This window comes from Notamacropus eugenii, chromosome X (assembly GCF_028372415.1).
Source record: "Notamacropus eugenii isolate mMacEug1 chromosome X, mMacEug1.pri_v2, whole genome shotgun sequence".
Lineage (NCBI taxonomy): Eukaryota > Metazoa > Chordata > Mammalia > Diprotodontia > Macropodidae > Notamacropus > Notamacropus eugenii.
In genome coordinates this window covers 23034620-23056088 of record NC_092879.1, presented here as the reverse complement: position 1 = coordinate 23056088, position 21469 = coordinate 23034620, and the positions used below count along the sequence as shown (strand labels likewise).

Here is a 21469-nt window from a genome sequence, read left to right as displayed (position 1 = left end):
GATAGGATTCTCCACAGCATTGAAATCCTGGATGTGTTGGCATTTTCAGGTTGCATAGTGGCATAGCTTATTAGTTAATCTTTACAGCATCATCGAGTCTGTGGAAATTTGTTTTGCCCAACTGTACATGTTTGTAACAGGGGTTTTGTTTTTCTTGCTTTCTCAGTGGGGGAAAAAGGAGGTGGGATAGAGGGAAAGCAGACTTCTCTTTTTAAAAAATAAAATGAAATTTAATGAAGAAAGAAAAGCCAACATCATCAAGTCAGTTAATATAGAGCAGTCCCACTGAGGTTGGTAGGTCAGCACTTGCCTTGGGTTTGTGCCGATGGTGGCCCCTTCAGTTTCCTGGCTTTGATTCAGTAAGGTAAAAAGGATGATCAGCTGCTTTCTGAGAAATCTGAGCACTTTGAGGGGCCTCTGAGAAGCTCAGGCCTTTGGCTTAAGTTTTAACTCAAAATGTACTTACTACAAGCCAATAGAACTTATTCCTTTTAGTGTGGTTTTATTTCTTTCATCTTCAGTTATACAATCCAAAATTAGCTGTTTTAGGGAGTTCTTTGGGAGCCATCAGCTAGAAATCAAAAGACAAGAATGAGAAATTTGTTAACTTTGTTATGATTAATAATAGTGAACACTTGATTTACAAAGTACATTCCCATGCTTAGATCTCTAGATTCCCCTGTGAGTTGGTCAGGGTAAAGATGATAGTGGGGATGATTGTTTGTTAATAATAATAACTTCATATAACACTTTAATGGATTGTTTTTACATGCAGCTGGGAATAATAAAATACTAAATAAGAGCTAAAAAAAAAAAAGAAACTTCAATGGTTTGAAAAAGTGCTTTCATACCTGTCTCATTCCATCCTCGTAACAGCCCTTTGTGACAGTACATATGATCCAGTAGCTGTTTCCAGATGAGGAAGTGAAGGATCATGCAAGTGCAAGGAATTTGCCAGTGTAGTGTAATGGGAAGAACACTGGACCTAAAGGTAGAAGGATTGGCTTCATACCTCAGTTCTTGGTTTTGTTGTCAGTGTCACTGTGGCTATAACACTTGTACTACTCACACCACAGCAGCTAGGTGGTGCTGCAGCCAGAAAGACTTGAGTTCAAATATGACCTCAGACATTGACTGACTCTGTGACCCTGGGCAACTCACTTCACCCTGTTTGCCTCGGTTTCCTTATCTGTAAAATGAGCTGAAAAAGGAAATGGCAAACCAGTCTGGTATCTCTGCCAAGAAAACCCCAAATGGGGTCAGGAAGAGTCAGACACAACTGAAGCCACTGAACAGCAACAGCTGATACCCCAAGTTTGTGGCAAGGAAAACATAAGATGTGAACTACTATATGCAAATTTAAGCCATTCTTATTACCCAAATAATGATGAAAGTTTTAGAGAATTTGTGCCACAAAAACTGGCATCCCTGTGTCTTTAGGTTCCTGAGTCCCAGCAGCACCACAGAGTGGGATTGGGTGAGTTAAGGAAACTTATTTTCGTTATCTGGCATATATGGTTGATAATATACTTACCTATCTCACAAGGTTGTCATGAGGCTCAAACAAGATCATAGCTTCTACTTGTATGGTTCTTAGGATCCTTGAATCATAGGTTTAGAGTTGTACAAAACCTAAGAGTTTACCTCCTTGGGCTTAGAGAGGTCACATAAATTGCCTGAGACCACAAAAGCCGAGGATAAAGACATAGGTCCTCTGCCTCAAAATTCAGTGCATTTCCTCTTACTACCTCCTGTTAAATATAAAGTACTTTGTAACTGTAAACTACAAATGTGAGCAGCCCTTATTTTCCTGCTGTTCCCCAACCAGGTAGAACTGTCAACTAAACATGTCTGTCCTGTACTGTCTAGCTCTGTATGTATGCTAATGTCATTTCTCTTCCCCTTCCCCACCAGTTAAAATCCTATCCATTCTTCAAGGCCTGACTCAAGTGCTGCCTCTTCCAGGAAGCCTTACCTGATTTTTTTCCCCTCCCCAAAAATGGTTTTCCTCCTCTGTCCTTTGTACCTCTCTGCCATATTTGCCTTTATACTAGTTTGTATTATGGTTATGCCTGCCCATATCTTAAATCCCCTACTAGGTTGTAAACTCCTTGAGAGCAGGATGCAGATCTTTAAGCACTCAATACCACCTAACAAAATGCTTAGCACATAAAGGCACTCAGGAAATAGTTGTTGAATTGGAGGAAGGGGAATAACCATAGCAATTGAAGAGAACTGAGCTAGTGGCAGACTTGTTTTACTGAGCTGGCCTGCCTTTTGGGGACCCCCATGATCAAGGAACTTTTCTTTGCTATTACCAGTCCAAGATTTGAGTTATATATAATACATTTATGTTTTTTTCCCACCCACAATTTAGGCCAAAGGGTAAGAATGCTAGAGGAAATATAAACTGAAAATCAGCTAGAAAGGAGAAAAGAACAACAAGGAGATGAAAATAATGTCAACACACAGGAAGAAGGCAATCCCAATTCTGGAACCATGTAACAGGAAGTGAACATGGATGATAGGAGTAGCTATTATAAATTACTTTCATTTGTCATTGTAAATCCATAGAGCAATATGAGCCATGGTCTTAATGTAGAAAAGAGGGTTTATCTTACATTGTAGAAGCAAAACTATAAAACCAGTTTCTATTTGTGTTGGAGGCATCTTTAAAATGAAATGGAATCAAAACTGAAAAAGAAAAAAAGCCTTTTCTTTACTATGTGCTTAACCTTTGAGAGAGCAACACTTGGCTTTTGTTCTCTTGACCTGGAAATTCCTTCCATACTTGGCCAACCCCTCATTATTGGAACTTTTTTTTTTTTAACTTGCTATTTCCAGAGTCACGTTGACCCAGTCTTGTGTTTCATAGCTGAGCTTGCAACAAGAAAGGATATTTTTTAAATGTTGGGAGAACAAATTTTGGGTGGAAGAAACAAGCAAACTAGTATATGCATTCAGTGGAATTAAGTCATTAATACATTATTGTAAGTTAGATGTATATTATGGATATTGAGCGCTAGGATCCACCTACTTGTCCCTATTTGCCAAAACACCAACAATGCTTATGTAACAGAAACCACAGAACAGCCAGCAGCTATAGCTCACTGGAACTTCACTTTGGAGCATGACAGAAATGAATTCTGGTCTTCTTTTCACAAAAGGACAAGGACATCTCTTCATAGGGGGTGGGGGGGGGGGTTGTAATATAGCATGTAACTCCTTCCAGGGTGCCCAATAAACATGAGCTGATGACAAGCCAGGAGCAAGACATGTACTTTACTCAGGGCTTTTTTCACAACTGGGACAAAATAATTGTCATCTTTAGAAGTCATTGAATTCCATACAGTTCTCTTGACAGGACTAAATACAAGCTTGAGCTAGTTTTGTTCCCAAAGTTTGTGAGTTCTGGTTTAGAGGGAGAAACTGTCAAAACAATTTTATACACGGTGATTAACTTTCCAAGCAGCCTGCAATACCTTATTTAATAATATGCCTGAATAATCATCCTAATAGTATTACAGATCGTAGGTTCAGAGTTGGAAGAAATCTTAAAGGTCATCTAGTCCAGTTCCTTTATTTTACAGATGAGGAAGCTGAGACCCAAAGATTGACTTGTCCAAGGACACATGGGGAGTTAATAGCAGAGCCCAACCTTTGAACCCCAGTTTTCTAACTCCAAATCCAGTATTTTTTCCACTGTACCACAACTATATCCAGCAATTGTCTAATAACACTTTCTATGAAAATGAATTCTGAGTGTGAATATGCCACATATTTTCCTTTGTAGGAAGTAAGAACTCTGATTTTGCCCTTGCCCACTGTGATTTGTCCTCCACTTACTTGGGTCCAGGAAAATGAGTTCCAGTGTGTGTAGAGCTGGGCACCAGAAAAGAGAAGGTACCTCTCTGAGACAGGCATTTCCCTGTCATTTGTATTTGGTTAAAGGGAGCAGCTGAAGAGAAGATGACCCTTAGCCTTTCTATGTTGTTGTCATTGGTAATTCCAGTATTCACAAATCACTTGTACCTCAAAGATGAGATTTGACTAGCTCCTGAATAAAACAGAATAACAAATAGCACTGTAAGTGGCATTTCACTTAGAAATCTCCTTGGCGTTTGGACTTAATGCATTTTAACCTTGAAATCATAGAATCATTGAATTAAATTAAAAGAGACCTGAGAGATCATATGTAACCCACTGATCATTTCTCCAAGGAGCAGAATTTAAGACAATTAAAGCAACTTGTCTAAAATCTCACAGTAAGTTAGTGGAAAACTGAGACTAGAGCATGGTGTAACAATCCAGACACACATTTGGGGTGGATTTAGTCAGGTGATGATAGCTGTAGTGCCTGTTTCCCAGGGTTGGTACATGCATCAAATAAAATGATGTACATAAAGGGCTTTGAAAACCTTAAAACACTACATAAATGTCAATTCTTGAACCTTTCTAAGTGTTTTTTAAAATATATACTGTAAAATTTAAGACCCATGGAAGTGATTGTTGAAAACTGAAAACAAATAAATTAATTCAATTTTAAAAATAAAATAAAATATACACAGTGATCTTTAGCCATCACTTAGAAGTAAGCATAACCAGTACTTGGAAAAAGTGTGGCATGGATGTAAAATGTGTCCCTGATAATAGCTTCAAGAGATTCTGAAACTACAGTTAATGCTTAGGGCTCTGGCCGTAACATTTTTCACTCTAGTGAATGGTAGTAGGTTTAAAATGGTCAAATAATCAGAACTATGTGTGAGCCCCCTGTAGGAGAGACAGCAAATCATGGTTATCATGGATTTAGAGTGGGAAGAAATCTTAGAGGCCTTCAAGTCTAACTCCCTTGTTTTAAAGAGGAGGAAACAAGGCCAGAGAGGGGAAGGAATTTGCCCAGGGTAGCATGACCAGTAAGTATCAGAGTTATTCTATGAGCCCATCTCACTAACATCACACCTAGCGTTCTTTCCACTATGACTCTCCACGTCTTTCTGTTCATTCTCTGGCCCTTCTTGATTATATATATTCTAGTGGGTAACCCCAAAGGGCAATCAGTATTTCTATTCATGCTGTCTCTATGAAGGTCAGCGTCTCTACTCCTTCCTCACCAAAAAATTGAGCTTCCCTGGGGAGCCACCCTGTACTTTACTTATATGTTTTTTGGTTCCAGGTCTCCACAGTAGTACCATGTATTCCCACCTCCTTGAGAGCAGGTGCTGGTATTCATCCTGTCTAGCACAAAAGGCCTTCATCCTAGTAGAGCTGCAGCTCAGGAGAGAGATTCTAGCTAGATTCATAGATCTGTATAGAGGTCATTGAACCCATGAAAGCTTATAAGATCACCCAAAGGGGGGGAGGTGGAGAAATGAGAGACAGAGGCTTGGGGAACACCCAGTGCAAAGACACGGAGACGAGATGGAGTGGCTACATCTGACGTTGGTGGACATAATTTGGATGTTGAATCAGCAAAGGAAACGGGAAAGATAGGAAGGAGTAACAAGAGAAAAATCAAGGAAAAAAGAATATTCAGGAAGAGAGGGTGGTCAACAGGCCAGATGCTGCCAAATTCCAGGAGGATGAAGATTGAGAAGAGGCTGTTAGGGTTGGTGTTTAAGATATCTTTTAACTTTGCAGAGGGCAGTTTCAGTTGTGTGATAAATTTGGAAGCCAGATTGCAGAGGATTAAGAAGAAAGTAAGAGGAGCAGAAGTGAAGGCACCAAGTACAGATAGCAGTAGAAAAGACCAGGAAACAAAGTAGATGCCAAACTTACCTATTTCTAGCAAAGGCATTACTGTCCTTCTGGTGTCTCAGGCTCATAATCTTGGCAACTCCTCACTTTACCTCACTCCACATATCCAATTAGTTGACAAATCTTGCTTTTTCTACCTTCTTAACATCTCTTACATCTGACCCTGTTTCTGCCCACACCTTGGTTCAGGCCCTCATCACCTCTTCTAGATTATTGCAACAGCCTCCTAATCCATCTTCTTGCCATGTTGTTCACCATTCTAGTTCATTCTACATATTGCTTTCAAAGTAATTTTCCTTAAACACAAATTTAATCTTGTCACTGTCCCATTTAGCCAACTCCAGTGGCTTTCTATTACTTCTAGATTCAAGTGTAAATTCCTCTCTTTAGCTTTTAAAAGCCCTCTATAACTTAGCCCCAACCTATCTTCCCAGCCATTGCATGGTTATTACTGCCCTCCTCCCTCCCCACCTCCCACCTCTGTTCCTCACTCTTGATATGCCATCTCCTGTCTCCATGCCTTTTCACTGACCACCCCCATACTTGGAATGCACTCCCTTCTCTCCTCTGCCTCATAGAATCTTTCTCTTTCTTTAAGATGCATGTCAGACACTATCTTCTGCATGAAGCCTTTCCTGATCTCTTCAGCTACTAGTACTCTCCTTCCCAAATTGCCTTGTATTTAACTACTTTGTATATGTGTGTATATATCTATTTGTTAACTTTACTTTTATGCTGCATGTATTTTTATATATATTTGTTGCCTCTCCCAGTAGAGAGCTTACTGTAAATAGGGATGGTTTCTTTCTTTGTACTTTCATACCCAGCACCTAGCATAGTGTCTGGTACGTGATAGGCACTTAAGAAATACTTGTTGATTAATTGGCAGATGGCCAAAAAATTGGTGCAAGAATGTAATGGAATATTACTGTGATCTAAGAAATGATTAATAGAATTCAAAGAAGAATTCTGAGAAATATGGGAAGATGTGTGAATTGATGCAAAGTGAAGTAAGCTGAACCAGGAAAACAGTATGTATGTGAATTATAACAGTGGACACTTGTGTTCAAATTAACTGGAATATAGTGAAATAATTAAATGTATTGATATATATAATAAATTTTGTAACTTTTTACATCTTTAAAAAAAACTTTTAATGTGCAACATCCTCCTTTGCTGCAATTACTTATTTCTATACAATTTAGCATTGAATTCACAAGGTTTTGACATGTGTTCTTCAATTCTTAGTCACGAAGCCACACTTTTAGTACCTTGGATATTAAACATACCATTAAACAGTCCATTTTTTAAAAATCTAGCCTTAATTATAAGCCCATAGATTGTCAATGGGGTTTAAATTAGGTGCATTCCCAGGCTGTTGGGACATGTTTATTTCCATCTCTTGAATACATGTTAACCTTTCTTGATATATGGCATGGTGAAAGATTGTATTGCAGTATCCAATCTCCATTTGGGAATTCCTCTAATTCCAGAAGAGTGTTGCTTCTCAATCTCTTCTTGTTCATTGTTACCTGAATTTTGAGGTCTACTGAAAGTAAAAAAATCCCCAAAACATTTTGGATAGGTGTTTTATGGTCTTGAAGACGTCTAACTCTTAACAGCTTACCTAGACCCTTCTGCCAGTGGTTTTCATATTACCTGTAATGAAAAGGTGAATTTTGTTGATGAAAATTACTTTTATTCATATCTTTAATAACCCATCTTCATATTGTCCTGCCCATGATGAGTATTTTTTCTTCATAACCATGGTCAGCAGCTGGTCTTTTTTTAAAAAATGATCTTCTTACTGTTCTTCCAACTTAAAGCTTAGGCTATACTATAGAGAAATTAATAACAATTTCTCCAGCTGTCAGGTCTCTCTGAAAGTCTTTTAATTAAGCTGGTTTGCAGCAATGTTTTGTTGGTTCTTGACATTTTTCGATTTTGATCACACTTTTCTTTGCACTTCAGTGCAACTGTTCCTTTTTCTTTATAACCTTGAATAATCCTTGAAATGCTTGATTTCTTCACACCATCAGCAGCTGCACTGTCTCTTAACAGTCATTGAGGTGTGCTGTGAAAGAGCTATAAATTTTGTGTGCGTGTTTCCTTAGAGTAGCATCCATTCTTAAGAATAACAGAACAAAAGAGGAATGAAGCATGTTTATGCCATGAAATCCAGCACTCAACTGACAAAAAAACTAAGATGGGGAAACCAGCACAATCCAGTCTTTCCTGGTTAAGGTAACATGTTCTAAGTCAGCCCACATCACCACTGCTGTCACAAAATAAAACCCTATCAGTAATTGCTTGTTCCACATAATTCACTCACCACTGTAAATGCAAAGGACAAAAAAACTAAATTAAACTCTTGTATAATTATAATGACCAAGTTTGGTCTAGGAGAATAGTTGAAAAAATATTTTGCAGAGATGGAGGACCTATGGGTGTGGAATACTGAATTTGCTTTCATATGTGGTTGTTGTGTTGGTTGATTTTTGCAAAACTGCTTTTTCTCTTTATTCTTTTTTACAAAGGATGGTTAGATGAGTAGGAGAGGGGAAAGGTGTATTTGGAAATGAAAGTGATATGAAAACAAGGTAGCAATATCTTCCAGTAGAATTCAGCCCACATCTCAAATATGTGTGCATATACTTATCTCTAAGTTTTGTACAGAATGTGTACTGCTGTACTAGTTATCAAGGACATTAGAAAAGTTGAGATAAAGTTGAAATAACATTTGGTCTTAGAGTTTACTAAGCAGAGGAGTCACATGGTCAGACTTGCACTTAGGAAAGTTATACAGTTGAGTGAAGGATAGATTAGAGTGAGGAGAGATTTAAGGGAAGGAGACGGATGGAGAGGCTGTTCCAGTAGTCCGGTCCACTTCCAGGTGGTTAAGGCCTGTACAGGGATGTCTCGGTGAGTAAAGGGGAGATGTTTTGGAGTTAGAAACCCAGGATTTGATAACTGATTGGCTATTTGGGGTGAAAGAGAGTGAGGAGTGAAAGATGCCACTCAGGCTATGGACCTGGGTGACTGGAATAAAGGTAGTATTCAGGATAGTAATGGAAATTTAGAAAAGAGATATGTTGAGGGGGGAGAAGCTAATGTAATGAAATGCAGACCAAAACCCATCTCTGTGTGTTCATCCAGTCCCACCCAAAATGAAAAAGATGGAGTAGAATTTTATTCATCAGTACTTTTCTAACACTTAGATCTCTAGTACTCAGAGCCTATCTTCTGAATGAAGTTTGTCTTCCACACCCACCAGGTGATCTGGGGTAAAGGGGGAAGGGTACCCAGGTAGTTTTTAGGTTATAACTACACCTAGAGGAAAAGGGGATGGGAGAGCAGTTAGAATATAAGGGGAGGTATGGTTATAGACAAGCCCCACTGACGTGCTGTTGGGGTTGAACTGGAGTTATATATATCCCTTGGGGTCAGGCTATAACTCCAGAGGCTCTGTCTTCCAATTTGGAGACCATTGATACAGAGAAGGTATTAGGATTCTTTTGTTTGGCCCCACGGGGCAAAATTCAGAAGAACATGTGGAACTTACTAGCAAAAAGTGGAGTGGAGATTAATGAGGTCTTAAATTTAGAGTATTTGAATTGAAACCATCATCCTACTGGTAGTAAGTAGCAGAACTTGAATCTGATCATCTGTTTTTATCCACACCACTCTAGATTCCCTCTCACTAGAAGTCTTTAAGCAAAGGCATGTTATGATGGGGGTGGATCAAACTAGAATTCCATCTTATGTTTGTAGAGTTAAGCCAAATTGGCTGGATCACAGGCCTTTAAGTGATTAAAGGTTTGGTGACTGATTCTTTTATGTGGTAGTGATCGGTGGTAAATGGCCTGACCCCCTTTCACTGCCAAATTAGTGCTGTCCTGGTGAAGGAACTACATGTTCCTTTTGCAATTTTCTCAGAATGCACTCCCTCACAAAAATTCTGAAATGGCCAATTCTGAATGTTAAAGCTTGCCTTGAGTTGTTTTATCTTAGAGAGATAACATTGTTAAAGAACTCACCAGCCTAGTGTTGCTTTTTGTTCTCTATCCAGGCTTGTACTTTAGAATATGAGACAGTGTGGCACTGGAGCTCCCCTCCTTTTCTCTATCAGTGGTTAGCACCCTATCAGATATGTGGCCTTTTCCCAAGTAGCAAATTGCTCAGCTCCATGAACTTCAATGCTGGATGGTTTTCAGGACCTCCACGTTAAGACCTTATAATTGTGTGAAAGGGCTTTGAGTGTAGATGGTTAGCCACCTCCTTGTTTGGAAAATATGCTATTCTTTTTAAAATAATAGGTTGGGGGTTTGGGGAGCAGTTTTTGGTTTGTTTTTTTTTCCCTGAGGATTCATTGGCTGTTCCCAAACTCCACCTGTTTTTTTGTTTTTGTGGTTTTTTTAACCAGAGCACTGGAGATGCTCTTTTTTGTAATATAGTTGCTTTAGTTATAATATTAATTATATATTTAGACAGTGTTTAAAATTATTTTTTCAATTACATGTAAAAACAATTTTTAGCAATAATTTTTTAAAATTTTGAGTTCTAAATTCTCTCCCCCCCTTCTTTATCTTTTCCACTTCTTGAAAAAGCAAGCAGTTTGATATAGATTTATACATTTGCAGTCATGCAAAACATTTCCATATTAGCCACATTACAAAAAAAAAACCAAAATGCTTCAATCTGCATTCAAACTGGATCAGTCCTTTCACTGTAGGTAGGTAGCATTATTCATTATAAGTCCTTCGGTATTGGCTTGGATCATTGTATTGCTGAGAAGAGCTGTCATTCACAGTTGATCATTGTACAATATTGCTACTGCTGTATACAATGTTCTCTTGGTTCTTCTTACTTTAGTTTGTTTTAGTTCATATAAATCTTCCTGGGTTTTTCTGGAACCATCTTTCTCATCATTTCTTAGTACAGTAGTATTCCATCACAATCACATACCAAAACTTGTCAGCCATTCCCCAATTGATGGGCATCCTCTCAATTTTCAATTCTTTGTCACCACAAAAAGAGCTGCTATCAATATTTTTGTATATATAGGTTCTTTTCCTTTTCTTTGATCTCTTTGGGATACAGACCTAGTAGTGGTATTGCTTGGTCAAAGGGTATGCACAGTTTTACAGCCCTTTGGGCATAGTTCCAAATTGCTCTCCAGAATGGTTGGATCAGGTCACAACTCCACCAACAGTGCATTAGTGTCCCTGTTTTCCCACATCCCTTCCAACATTTGTCATTTTCCTTTCCTGTTGTGTTAACCAATCTGCTAGGTGTGAGATGGTACCTCAGAGTTCTTTTAATTTGCATTTCTCTCATCAATAGTGGTTTAGAGCATTTTTGTATCTTTGATTTCTTCATCAGAGAACTGCCTGTTCATACCCTTTGACCATTTCTCAACTTGAGAATGACTCGTATTCTTATGAATTTGACTCAGTTCTCTATATATGAGGCCTTAATCAGAGAAACTTGTACATTTAGATAGTTTTAAATGTACTATGAGATCCTTGACCACTGAAGAAATTGACCTTGCATTCTACAGGAAAAAACAAGCAGATAAAAGATGCCTACGATAGGCAATTGGACAAGTTGTCCACTGAATTAATCCATCAATTTGTAGATCTTAGACAGGCACTGCAGTTGGACAGTGAACTGGGCCCACTGATGAATAAAAGGAGGCAAGTACATTTAGAGAGCACTGGGAAGACAGCTCAAGTCTACCAGTGAGCCTAGACTCCTCCTTGCCCTGAAAGCCTCTTTTTAACCCATAGCCTCTCAATGATGGTATATTTGAGCTAACCAAAAGTAAAATGTTCCGCCTTGAGAGCTAGTGCATCCCCCTTACTAAAGACTTTCAAGCAGATACTAGATGATCACTTATCAGTAATATTTTAGAAGGAATTCTTTGGTCAAATTCAGTAGCTTCTGAGGTCTTTTCCAACTCTGACATGATTGTGCCATATGGCTGGTGAATTATGGAATACAAATTACAAGGTGACCCAAGAGCAAATGAAAATCAATCTGCAAAAATTTATTAAATGCCTACTTACACAAAGCCTGGTGCTCTTCTAAGTTATAGAGATATTGAGACAAAGGTAGAATAATCCTTGCCTTGAAGGTGCTTACATTTTATCAGTGGAGACAACATATACATATGTATGTTTGTACAAGACACAAGTAACCATGATTTGGAAGAAACTAGCAACTGAGAGGACCAGGAAAGGGCTGTTGCAGAAGAAGGTGGTGCTTGAGTTTAGCCTTGAAGATCGCAACACCAAGAAAGAGATGGAGGTGAGTAAAGAATGTTCCAAGCAAGGGAAAACAGTATGTGCAAAGGTGCAGCAAGATACATGGTAGGTGTAAGTAGGCTACAGCATAAATCCTACGATGATTTGACCCTGAGAAATTATAGCAGACAGTATCACATAGATGATGGGGAAAGGATGTGGACAGGTCATGCATTATGAGTGCTACGCTGGTATCCACGAAATTTTAAAAGACTTAAAAAGACTCCAGTATAGTGTATAAATTCTCTATGGAGGATTTGTGGAAAGATATAAATGAGAATTGCAGAGGATAAAGAATTAATCTTTCTCCCCAAACTCTCCCTTCTTCTCAGTTTCTTGTTACTATCTCGAGTATTACCATCCTTGCAGTTTCTCAGAGCTCACAAGCTCCGTGTCATCCTCAACACCTCATTCTCACTAGCCTCATACAGCCAATCCGTTAGAAAATCTTGTAGTTTTTACCTTCACAACATCCCTTGTAAACATCCTTCTTTCCATTCCTACAGTCACCACCCTGGTACAGGCTTTTCTAATTGATTCTAATTGATCTCCCTGCTTCAAGGTTCACCCAGTTCCAAGCCATTCTCCACTCAGATGCCAAAGTGATTTTCAGGTTCATTCTCTGTCTCTGTCTGTCTGTCTCCCCACCACCACCCACTCATCCCACCCCCATGGATCTCTGTTCTCTCCAGAGTCAGATATAAAATCCTCCAGTTAAAGGTATTCACAACCTGGCCCCTTCCTACCCCTCCACAGTCTTCTTATAACCTTACTCCCTTCCATATACTGTGTAATCTAGCTACATTGTCCTTTTTATTATTCCTTACACACAATACTCCATCTCCCTACCCGGTAAACTTACAGTAGCCATTCTTCATATCTGGAATTCTCTACCTTTTCCCTTCCTGACTCCTCCTTTGACTTAATTCATGATTTAGCTCAGATCTCTCCTACTGTAGGAAGTGTTCCTTCTTCTTTTCCTCTGCAGTAACTTTAAATTCTAGAAGAAGTGGGACCTGCATGGTTAGAGGGAATTTTCTGGTCTGAGAGTTCCTTTGGAAAGTATAGGTCTAGTACCAATCCTTGTCTTTGAAGATCCCTTGGAGATAATTGGAAAAATGTCCAAAAGTTACAGAATAGGTGTTTTCAGATTCACTATTTTTCTATCTTGATCCTAAGCTTTGAACCTACTTCATGTTTTGGGTTCCTGAGATCATAAACAGAAAATGCTGTACTCAGTTTTTGAAAGTTAAGCCCCTAGAAACTTAATTTAGCGTGCCTAGTTCAGCTACAGACAAAATTCTTGTCCTACTGCCAATGGGTTCTGTGAAAAACTACTAGTGGTTTCCTTAGCATCCATTAGTTTAGCAGTGTAACCAAGAAACACTAGGAGGAAATTGGGGTAGATGCTTACCTGTCTGTAAGGTAGCCCTTTCAAGGTAAGGGATAAATAGATTCCTTGACTTCAACTTCTTAAAAGCCTAGCAGTGTTTATCCTTCCCATAATTAACCCATAAAATCTTTGTGATAAAATCAGAACTGCTTACCTCGGATTTCATATGACCCAGTGGCATTGTAGCACTTGCTGTTGTCATGTCTGAAACTTTCTTCCATTTTGACACTAATCTTGTGCTTGTCCATTTTTGCCTTTTACCCCAGAAGGTGGAGACAGAGAACGTTGAAAGTAAGGAAGAAACTAAATTTGACTTCAGATATTTGCCTCCTGTAGAAAGAGAATTGTAAAATGTGCATCTATTTTGGTTACATCAACAAAGAAACTCTTACTTTATGAAAGATTTGGAGACTAGCTGTTGACCTTTTAATTCTTGATTATCTCTCACATACACACGTTACAGTATTCAATTCTGTAAATATGTGTAGCTCTATAAGTGGCTAAAAAATTGCCAGACTTTCTTACCCAGCTTTCTGCCAGAGACGATGAGTGGAAGCATAGAGAACAACGCCATTTGTTCTTAAATACTCTTGAGAAAGACATTTTGAAGTTTGTGGTTGTGGCACCAGGATATTGACAAGCTGGAACACGTCTGAGAAGGAGCCAGGATGGAAAGGGAATTTGAAATCTGAAACCACTGCAATAAGATCAGATGGATGAATGGAGGGTATTTAGCCACAAGAAGAAAAGGCTTAATTAGGGAGGATAAACATTTGAAGGGTTCTCATGGAGAAGAAAGAGTTGGTATTTTGCTTTGCCCCAGAGCAGAACTTGTGCTGATGGAGAGAAGCTACAGGGAAGCTGATGTTGGCTCAGTATAAGGAAGAACTTCTGAACAATTATACCTGTCCACAGATGGAAGAATGGGTAGCTGCCTCAGAAGGTAGCAGATTTCCCCTACACTAGAAATTTTCAAGTAGAAGTGATGGCATAGGGTCCTACATTTAAAGCTGGGAAAGACTTTAAAGGTTGTCTGGTACAACTCCATCATTTTTTAGTTGAAAAAACTGAGACCTAGGGAAAGGAAAAGCAAGTTGCCCAAAGTTATGCAGGTAGTGACAGAGGGGGGACCTACAATCTCTGATTCCTAATCCAGTGCTTTTTCCACTATAGCACAATGCCTCTGTGAAACATTATTTAGAGAGGACAGTGAATATTTCAGAAAGATGTTAGACTAGATTATAGACTCCTAGATCTAGAGCCAGAGGGATTCTTAAAGGTTGTCTAAACTAACTCCCTCATTTTTAACAGAGGGGGATGCTGAAGCCAGGGAAGTGGCAAAGCTGGGATTATGGTTCTGTGACTCTTGAGTTCATCACCCTTCACAATGCACCACACTGCTTCCCAGCCTCTGGTGGCCTTTCTAGCTCTCTCTTTACATTTCTAAAAGCAGCAGCATTTATATTCTCCATCTTACTGGTTTGGAACATTCTTCAAGTACCCAGCCTTAGATCACTGCCACCAGGCTCTGGATGAAGTAAAAAGGAAACCTCAAAGGTAGGAAGGTTGCTGAGTAATGGTGGGAATGGGGAATAAGGAATAACCGCACTACCCCTCCAGAACTGTTGTGTCATGGGAGCATGAAAGAAGTACTGGAGAGAATGATCCAGGATGCAGTGTCTTGTGGGAAGAGCCAGGTCTCTGAATGCCAGAAGATGGAAGGAGCACTAGAGGAAAAGGCCTAAGGAGAAGTGGCGTTTGTTCATTAGAGAATCGATTGCCAGAGGGCACAATGGAAGGGAACTTGAGAGGGATTCACCAAAGTCTTCTCAGGCTTCTCTGACTCCATCCCTTTTGTTTCTGAGAGCTCAGTTTGAACCAGCTCTGGGAGTTAATTTTTAAATTTCCACAGTGAACATTTACACATCAAAAATTGATAAACACTACAAATCCGGGCTTGATTGCTTGTTTTGTTTGTTTTCTAAACTAAAGAAAGCAATGAAGAAAATGTTAATAACACACATTAAACTTCAAAGTGTGCCGTGTATGCTTTTTTTTCCTGGAGAGCTGGTTGTTAAACATTTACTAGCACAACACAGGGTTGAGGAGTATCTTTCTGTGCTGTAGCTCATAAACTACTCCTGCTGTGACTACTCCCCATGATTATCAGTTGATCTTAGTAGCCAGGTTTAATTAGCCTAAAAGCTAATTACCCCTTAAAAGCTAAATACCCCTAAAGGAAGGGGTATTTACTATAATAGTATAGTCCTCCTCAAAGTCTGTGACACTCTTTGACACTACTTACTTCACAAGTGCAGGGGACAGTGGACTCAAGCTTAGAGAACTCGTGGGACAAAGAGGTAACTCAGCTTCTTCAAATTCTTTTCGCTGGCGTTACCAAGCTGGTTCCCTTAGTGATGGTGTACTTTTCTGCCGAGCTTGTGGAGCATTGATTCTGCCTTTCCTCATCTTGTACCATTGAGCCAGTCATCAGGAAGACTTAAGTTCAAATCTGGCCTCAGACACTTAACTAGCTGTATGACTGGGCAAGTCACTTCTCACTGTTTCCCCATCTGTAACATGGGGTTGTAACAGCACCTACCACCCAGGTTTGTTGTGCAGATCAAATGAGTGCTTAGCTTAGGGCCTGGCCCAGAGGAGGTGCTTAATAAATAAATGCTATTTTTCCTTCTTCCCCTTCCTTCCTCTTAACTCTGAATGCAGATGCTGTCAGTATCTGCCACCAGGCATTCTGTCTCAGGGACACTGCCAGAATTCAGATGAAAAAGTCCAACCTCAACCCCCAGAAGTTCATGTGATTCTCTGATGCGAGCTGTGGGTGATAACGCTAAGGCCACGGTACTCTTCCCCCCAAGCTATTCCTTCTCAGGGGCAGCTCTCTCCCCCTTCTGCCACCAGAGAGTTGCTCTAATCTCCACTGGCTTAATATTTATGGACAACCCACAGTTAGGGACCAGGTTTCCTTAACCAATCACAACAGACCTCCTGGTGGGCCTAGATGAAATGTCTTTGATAGGAGTTGGTCGATTGTGGGATTTAGCATCTTGTCCCCATGTTAAATGGGATAGAGTTAATGTTTCTTGGTAATTGGATTTTTTCATTGTATTCAGATCCTTCTCCTTCTACAAGATTGATTAAGTGTCAAATAATTTCAAAATTTTCCCAAGTAAAGCTTTTGAATTTCTCTTGTAGCTTCTGTTTTGTTTATTAAAAGTTCAGTGTACTCTATAGTGCTTAATTGAAGTTGTGATATTTTCAGGAGTCTTCGCTCCCTAAGTCTAGAGCCTTTCTGTTCTGATTGGTCATACTCTGTGGGTTGTCCATAAAATAACAAGCCAGTGGAGATTCAAGCTAGTGTCTGGTGGCAGAAAGAAGAAAAAGAAGTACATGGGAGAAAGGAGAGCCCTTGGGGGGCTGAGGGGAGAATTCATGCCCTTTTCAGTAGCCATTTCATTGCCCCTTCACTAGACAAACAGAGGAATTTCTATTTTATCCTGTGGGTAATAGGGAGCCATTGGAGTATATTGAGTAAGGGTGAAGGGGGTGTATGACATAGTCAGATTTGTATTTTAGGAAAGTCATTTTGGCAGTTGTATGACAGGGAGACCAGTTTAGAGGCTATTGCAGTAGTCCAGGTGAGAGGTGGTAAGAGCCTTCTCTGGGATGGGAGCTCTGTGAGTGAAGAGCGTAGGAGCTGTCAGACCTAGAGATGTGGAGAAAGAAATGACAAGATTTGGAAACTGATAGTATATGTGGTATGTCTTTTTTTCTTTGAGTCAATTTATTTATTTTTAGTTTTCAACATTCACTTCCATAAGCTTTTGAGTTTTAAATTTTCTCCACCTCCTTCCCCTTCTTCTTCCCCCTCCCCAGGATGGCATGTGCTCTGATAAAGGCTCTACATATACATTCTTATTATACATGTTGTCACATTAGTCATGTTGTAAAGAAGAATTAGAATGAATGGGAGAAGCCATGAGAAAGAAAAAAAGAGCAAATAGTATGCTTTGATCTGCATTCAGACTCCATAGTTCTTTCTCTGTATGTAGATAGCATTTTCCAACGTTAGTGTTTTGGAGTTGTCTTAGATCCTTGCATTGCTGAGAAGAGCTAAGTATGTCAAAGTTAGTCATGGTACAATGTGGCTGTTACTGTGTGCAATGTTCTCTTGTTTCTGCTCATTTGACTCAGCATCAGTTCATATAAGTCTTTTCAGATTTTTCTGAAGTCTACCTGCTATATTTCTTATAGCACAATAGTATTCCATTACATTCATGTATCACAACTTGTTCAGCCATTCCCCAATGGATGGGCATCCCCTCAATTTCCAGTTTTTGACCACCACAAAAAGAGCTGCTATAAATATTTTTGTCCATGTGGATCCTTTTCCCATTTGTATGATCTGTTTGAGATACAGCTTTAGAAGTGGTATTGCTGGGTCCAAGGGTATGCACATTTTTATAGCCCTTTGGGCATAGTTCCAAATTGCTCTTCAGAATGGTTGGATCAGTTCACAGCTTGTGGCGTGTCTTTTACAAAATCATTGCTCCACCAGAAGGTTTTCTTTTTTCACTTTGGTCTCTTTTTCTTATCTAAGAAGGGAGAATGGTTTTTGACAGCCACTTGCATATTTATAAATATAAAGGATACACAGTGAAAATGAACTTAGCGTCTTGAAAGGGCCCCTACATTGTGCAGGCAGGGGGTTTTCAGTTGTTATGGGCACTCTTAACTATTTTTGATCATTGAGGCTGAAAGCCTGAAGAAGTCACATATTTGTATATTCTAACTTTATTTAATTTCTTTTAAAATAAATTTTTGTTGGTATCTTTTTATGCTGTTGTTTTTCATTCATTTCTGTTGTGTCCAACTCTTTGTTGGATAAACCCCATTTGAGGTTTTCTTGGCAGAGATACTGGAGTGGTTTGCTATTTTCTTTTCCAGTTTATTTTATTGATTAGAAAACTGAGGCAGACAACGTTAAGTGATTTCGGTGACTAGTCTCACAGTTGCTAAGTATCTGAGGCTAGATTGGTACTCAGGAAGATAAAATCTTCCTGTCTCCAGGCCTGGTATTCTATCCACTGCACCACTCTTTTTGTTTTTAATATCACCTACCTTTTTGCCTCATCTTTTATCACAAAAGATAAAAAAGGGAAGAAAACAATTCAGGAAAACTAACCAACACATTGAAAGAGAGTGATATTATGCAGTATCCCACTCCCATAGTCCTCTTTCTGCAAAGTAGAGGTGACTTCTCTTATCTCTTGTCACTAAGCTTGGTGATTATAATTATCAAAGCACTTGATTGTGATTTTTGTGGTGGTCCTTCTTTCCATTTCCATCCATTTCCATTTACATGTAGTCATTGTGTATCTTGTGTTCCTGGTTCTGCTGACTTAATTTTGTATTAGTTCATATATGTGCTTCTTTAATATCATACTTGATTTAGTATATCTCCAGACTGGAAACTAAGGGGATACCCATTTGTTGGAGAATGGCTAAACAAATTATGGGATATGAATGAATTGAAATATTATTGCACCATAAAAAATGATAGTCAACAGTTTCAGATGAAACTGAAAAGACCTCTGTGAACTGGTGCAGAGTGAAGTAAATAAAAGAAAAATTTAACTTTGACCATGAGCCAGACAACTGCAGATGAAATACCCTCCCCAGCTCCCACCAGAGAGCTATTGGACTTAAAATGAAGAATGAAACATACATTTTTGGAGAAGGGCCAATGTGGCAATTTGTTTTGCTGGACTCTGCATATTTCTGATGAAGGTTTTCTTTTTGTTGTTTTTCAGTGGAAGGTGGGACAGTGAGAGGGAGAGATAGTTAATGCTTGTAAAATACGTTCTTTCAAAGAAAAAAACAATTAATTTAGTAATGTTGATAATAAAGAATTATAAATTTAAAGCTGGAAGGGATTGGAGAAGTCATCCAATACAATCTTTTTACTTTTGTAGATGAGGAAACTAAGGCCTAGAGAGGTTAAATGACTCGTCTTTGGTCACATAGCTAGCAGGTTTTAAATCTGATCCCAAGTTGTCTGACTCCAAATTTAGCACTTGTTACACTATGCCACATTGACTTTGTTTTTCTCTGTGTGTGTATGTGTGTGTCCATGTGCCTTTCTTCCTGGATCCTCAAACTATTTCATTACCATATACCCAAATTTGACAAAGGCATTTATAAGCACCATTTTTTCTATGTGAAACTGTGAATCTCCTTTTTATGCTGATATATGTGTGTATACATATTATATCTATAATATATAAACTAAATTTCACATATTACTTTCAAAATTGTTCTGCTTCCCTGTTCTTCCTTCGGAACTTCCTTCTGTTCTTCCTCCTGTTCTCTTCTGTATATTTTTATAACGTTACACTAGCCTTCTTTTTGTTATTTGTGTTCAGTCATGTCCAACTCTTGACCCCATTTGGGGTTTTCTTGGCAAATTTACTGGAGTAGTTTGCCACTTCCTTCTTCATCTGCTTTACAGATGAGGAAACTGAGGCAAACAGGGTGAAAGTGATTTGCTCAGAGTTCCACAGCTAGGAAGTGTCTGAGGCCAGATTGGAAGACTCATCTTCCTCACTCCAGTTCCAGCGCTCTATCCACTGCGCCATCTAGCTGCCCTTGACCATCTTTTTAGAACATGATTATTGCCATCCCACTCCTTGCATTAAATATCAAGAGAAACGAAAAACACCCTTGTAACAGACATGGTTGAGAAAAAGGAATCCCCACAGTGGTCATGTCCAAAAATGTCCCTCTTCATCCTGCATCCATCATGTCTCTGTCAGAAGGTGATATGCTTCTTCATAGATCCTCCTCAAGAGCCAGGGGCATCTAGGTAGTGCAGTGGATAGAGCACCAGTGCAGGAGTCAGGAGGACCTGAGTTCAAAGCTCACCTCAGACACCTGACACTCACTAGCCGTGTGACCTTGGGCAAGTCACTTAACCCCAATTGCCTCATCCTGGGTTATCTCCAGTCATCCTGATGAATATCTGGTCACTGGATTCAGATGGCTCTGGAGGAGAAGTGAGGCTGGGGACCTGCACAGCCCTCCCTCACTCAAAACAAAGTCAAGTGCAAGTCATGTCATCATTTCTCTGATTGTCTTCCTGGTCTTGCTTACTCTACATCAGTTTGTACAATCCAGCATTCCCTGAAATTCTTTCTTTCATAATTGCTTGTGGCACAGTAATATTTCACTTCATTCATGTTTAGCCATTCCCCAATTATCTAAGAGGCTTACATTCTAGGTTTTTGCTTTTCTTCTCCCCCGACTCCCTTTTTTTTTTTTTTGCCACTTGAAGAATAGAAAGTTTACTTTGCTTGTAACTATTCCTCAATATCATCCTTCCCCCACCCTGTCCCCACTTGATTGCCCAGTGAGTCTGATGTATTTCTACACCAAACTCGGGGGGAGGTGGGGTGGAGGGGGAGGTGTTTAACCCTTCTTTGTCTATGTCAGATGAGATTCATCTGATGCCCACTCTTACAACCCCCTTCCTTCATGTTTGTACACACATCTCAGGGACCCCAGTTATAGTTCAGTACAGTAGCAAGTTCTCTCTCTTGCTCTCTCACTCTCTCTCTCTCTCTCCTTTCTACAATAGTACCTTCCCCTTTTTCCCCTTCCAAGTCCCTTCTCATTTTCTGGCCTTTTCATCAAAAAAATGTTTGAAAATCTTCCATTCCATTAAAAGCCCATTTTTCCCCTGTAGCTTTGCAAGGTAAGCTATTCTTGGTTGTAAGCGTATCTTAGAATGTTATATCCCAAGATCTCTCATTTTTAGTAAAAACTTGAAAGATCTAGTGTGATCCTGACTATGCTTCTGACTAAGCTTTGACTGCTTCTTTCTGGAGACTTACATTATTTTCCTTTCTGGCTATAACATTCCTGAGACTTTTCCTTCTGTGGCTCCTTTTAGGAAGTGATTGGTGGATTCTTTCTGACTTTACTTTGCCCTCTGGTTTTA

At 39.3% G+C, this 21469-nt stretch overlaps 1 protein-coding gene across 3 annotated transcripts in view; it reads left to right on the top strand.

Annotated features, from left to right (window-relative positions):
- MECP2 (methyl-CpG binding protein 2) overlaps positions 1-21469 on the top strand; it is a 74018-nt gene that overhangs the window by 30899 nt on the left and 21650 nt on the right. The window contains exon 1 of one of the 3 annotated variants that reach the window (XM_072627404.1): positions 8559-8676. The exons of the other annotated variants lie outside the window; for them this stretch is intronic. Coding sequence (XP_072483505.1) covers positions 8669-8676 — 8 coding nt within the window. The 5' untranslated portion in view covers positions 8559-8668. Of the gene's footprint in view, positions 1-8558; positions 8677-21469 lie in introns of those variants that run through there. 3 annotated transcript variants of the gene reach the window in all.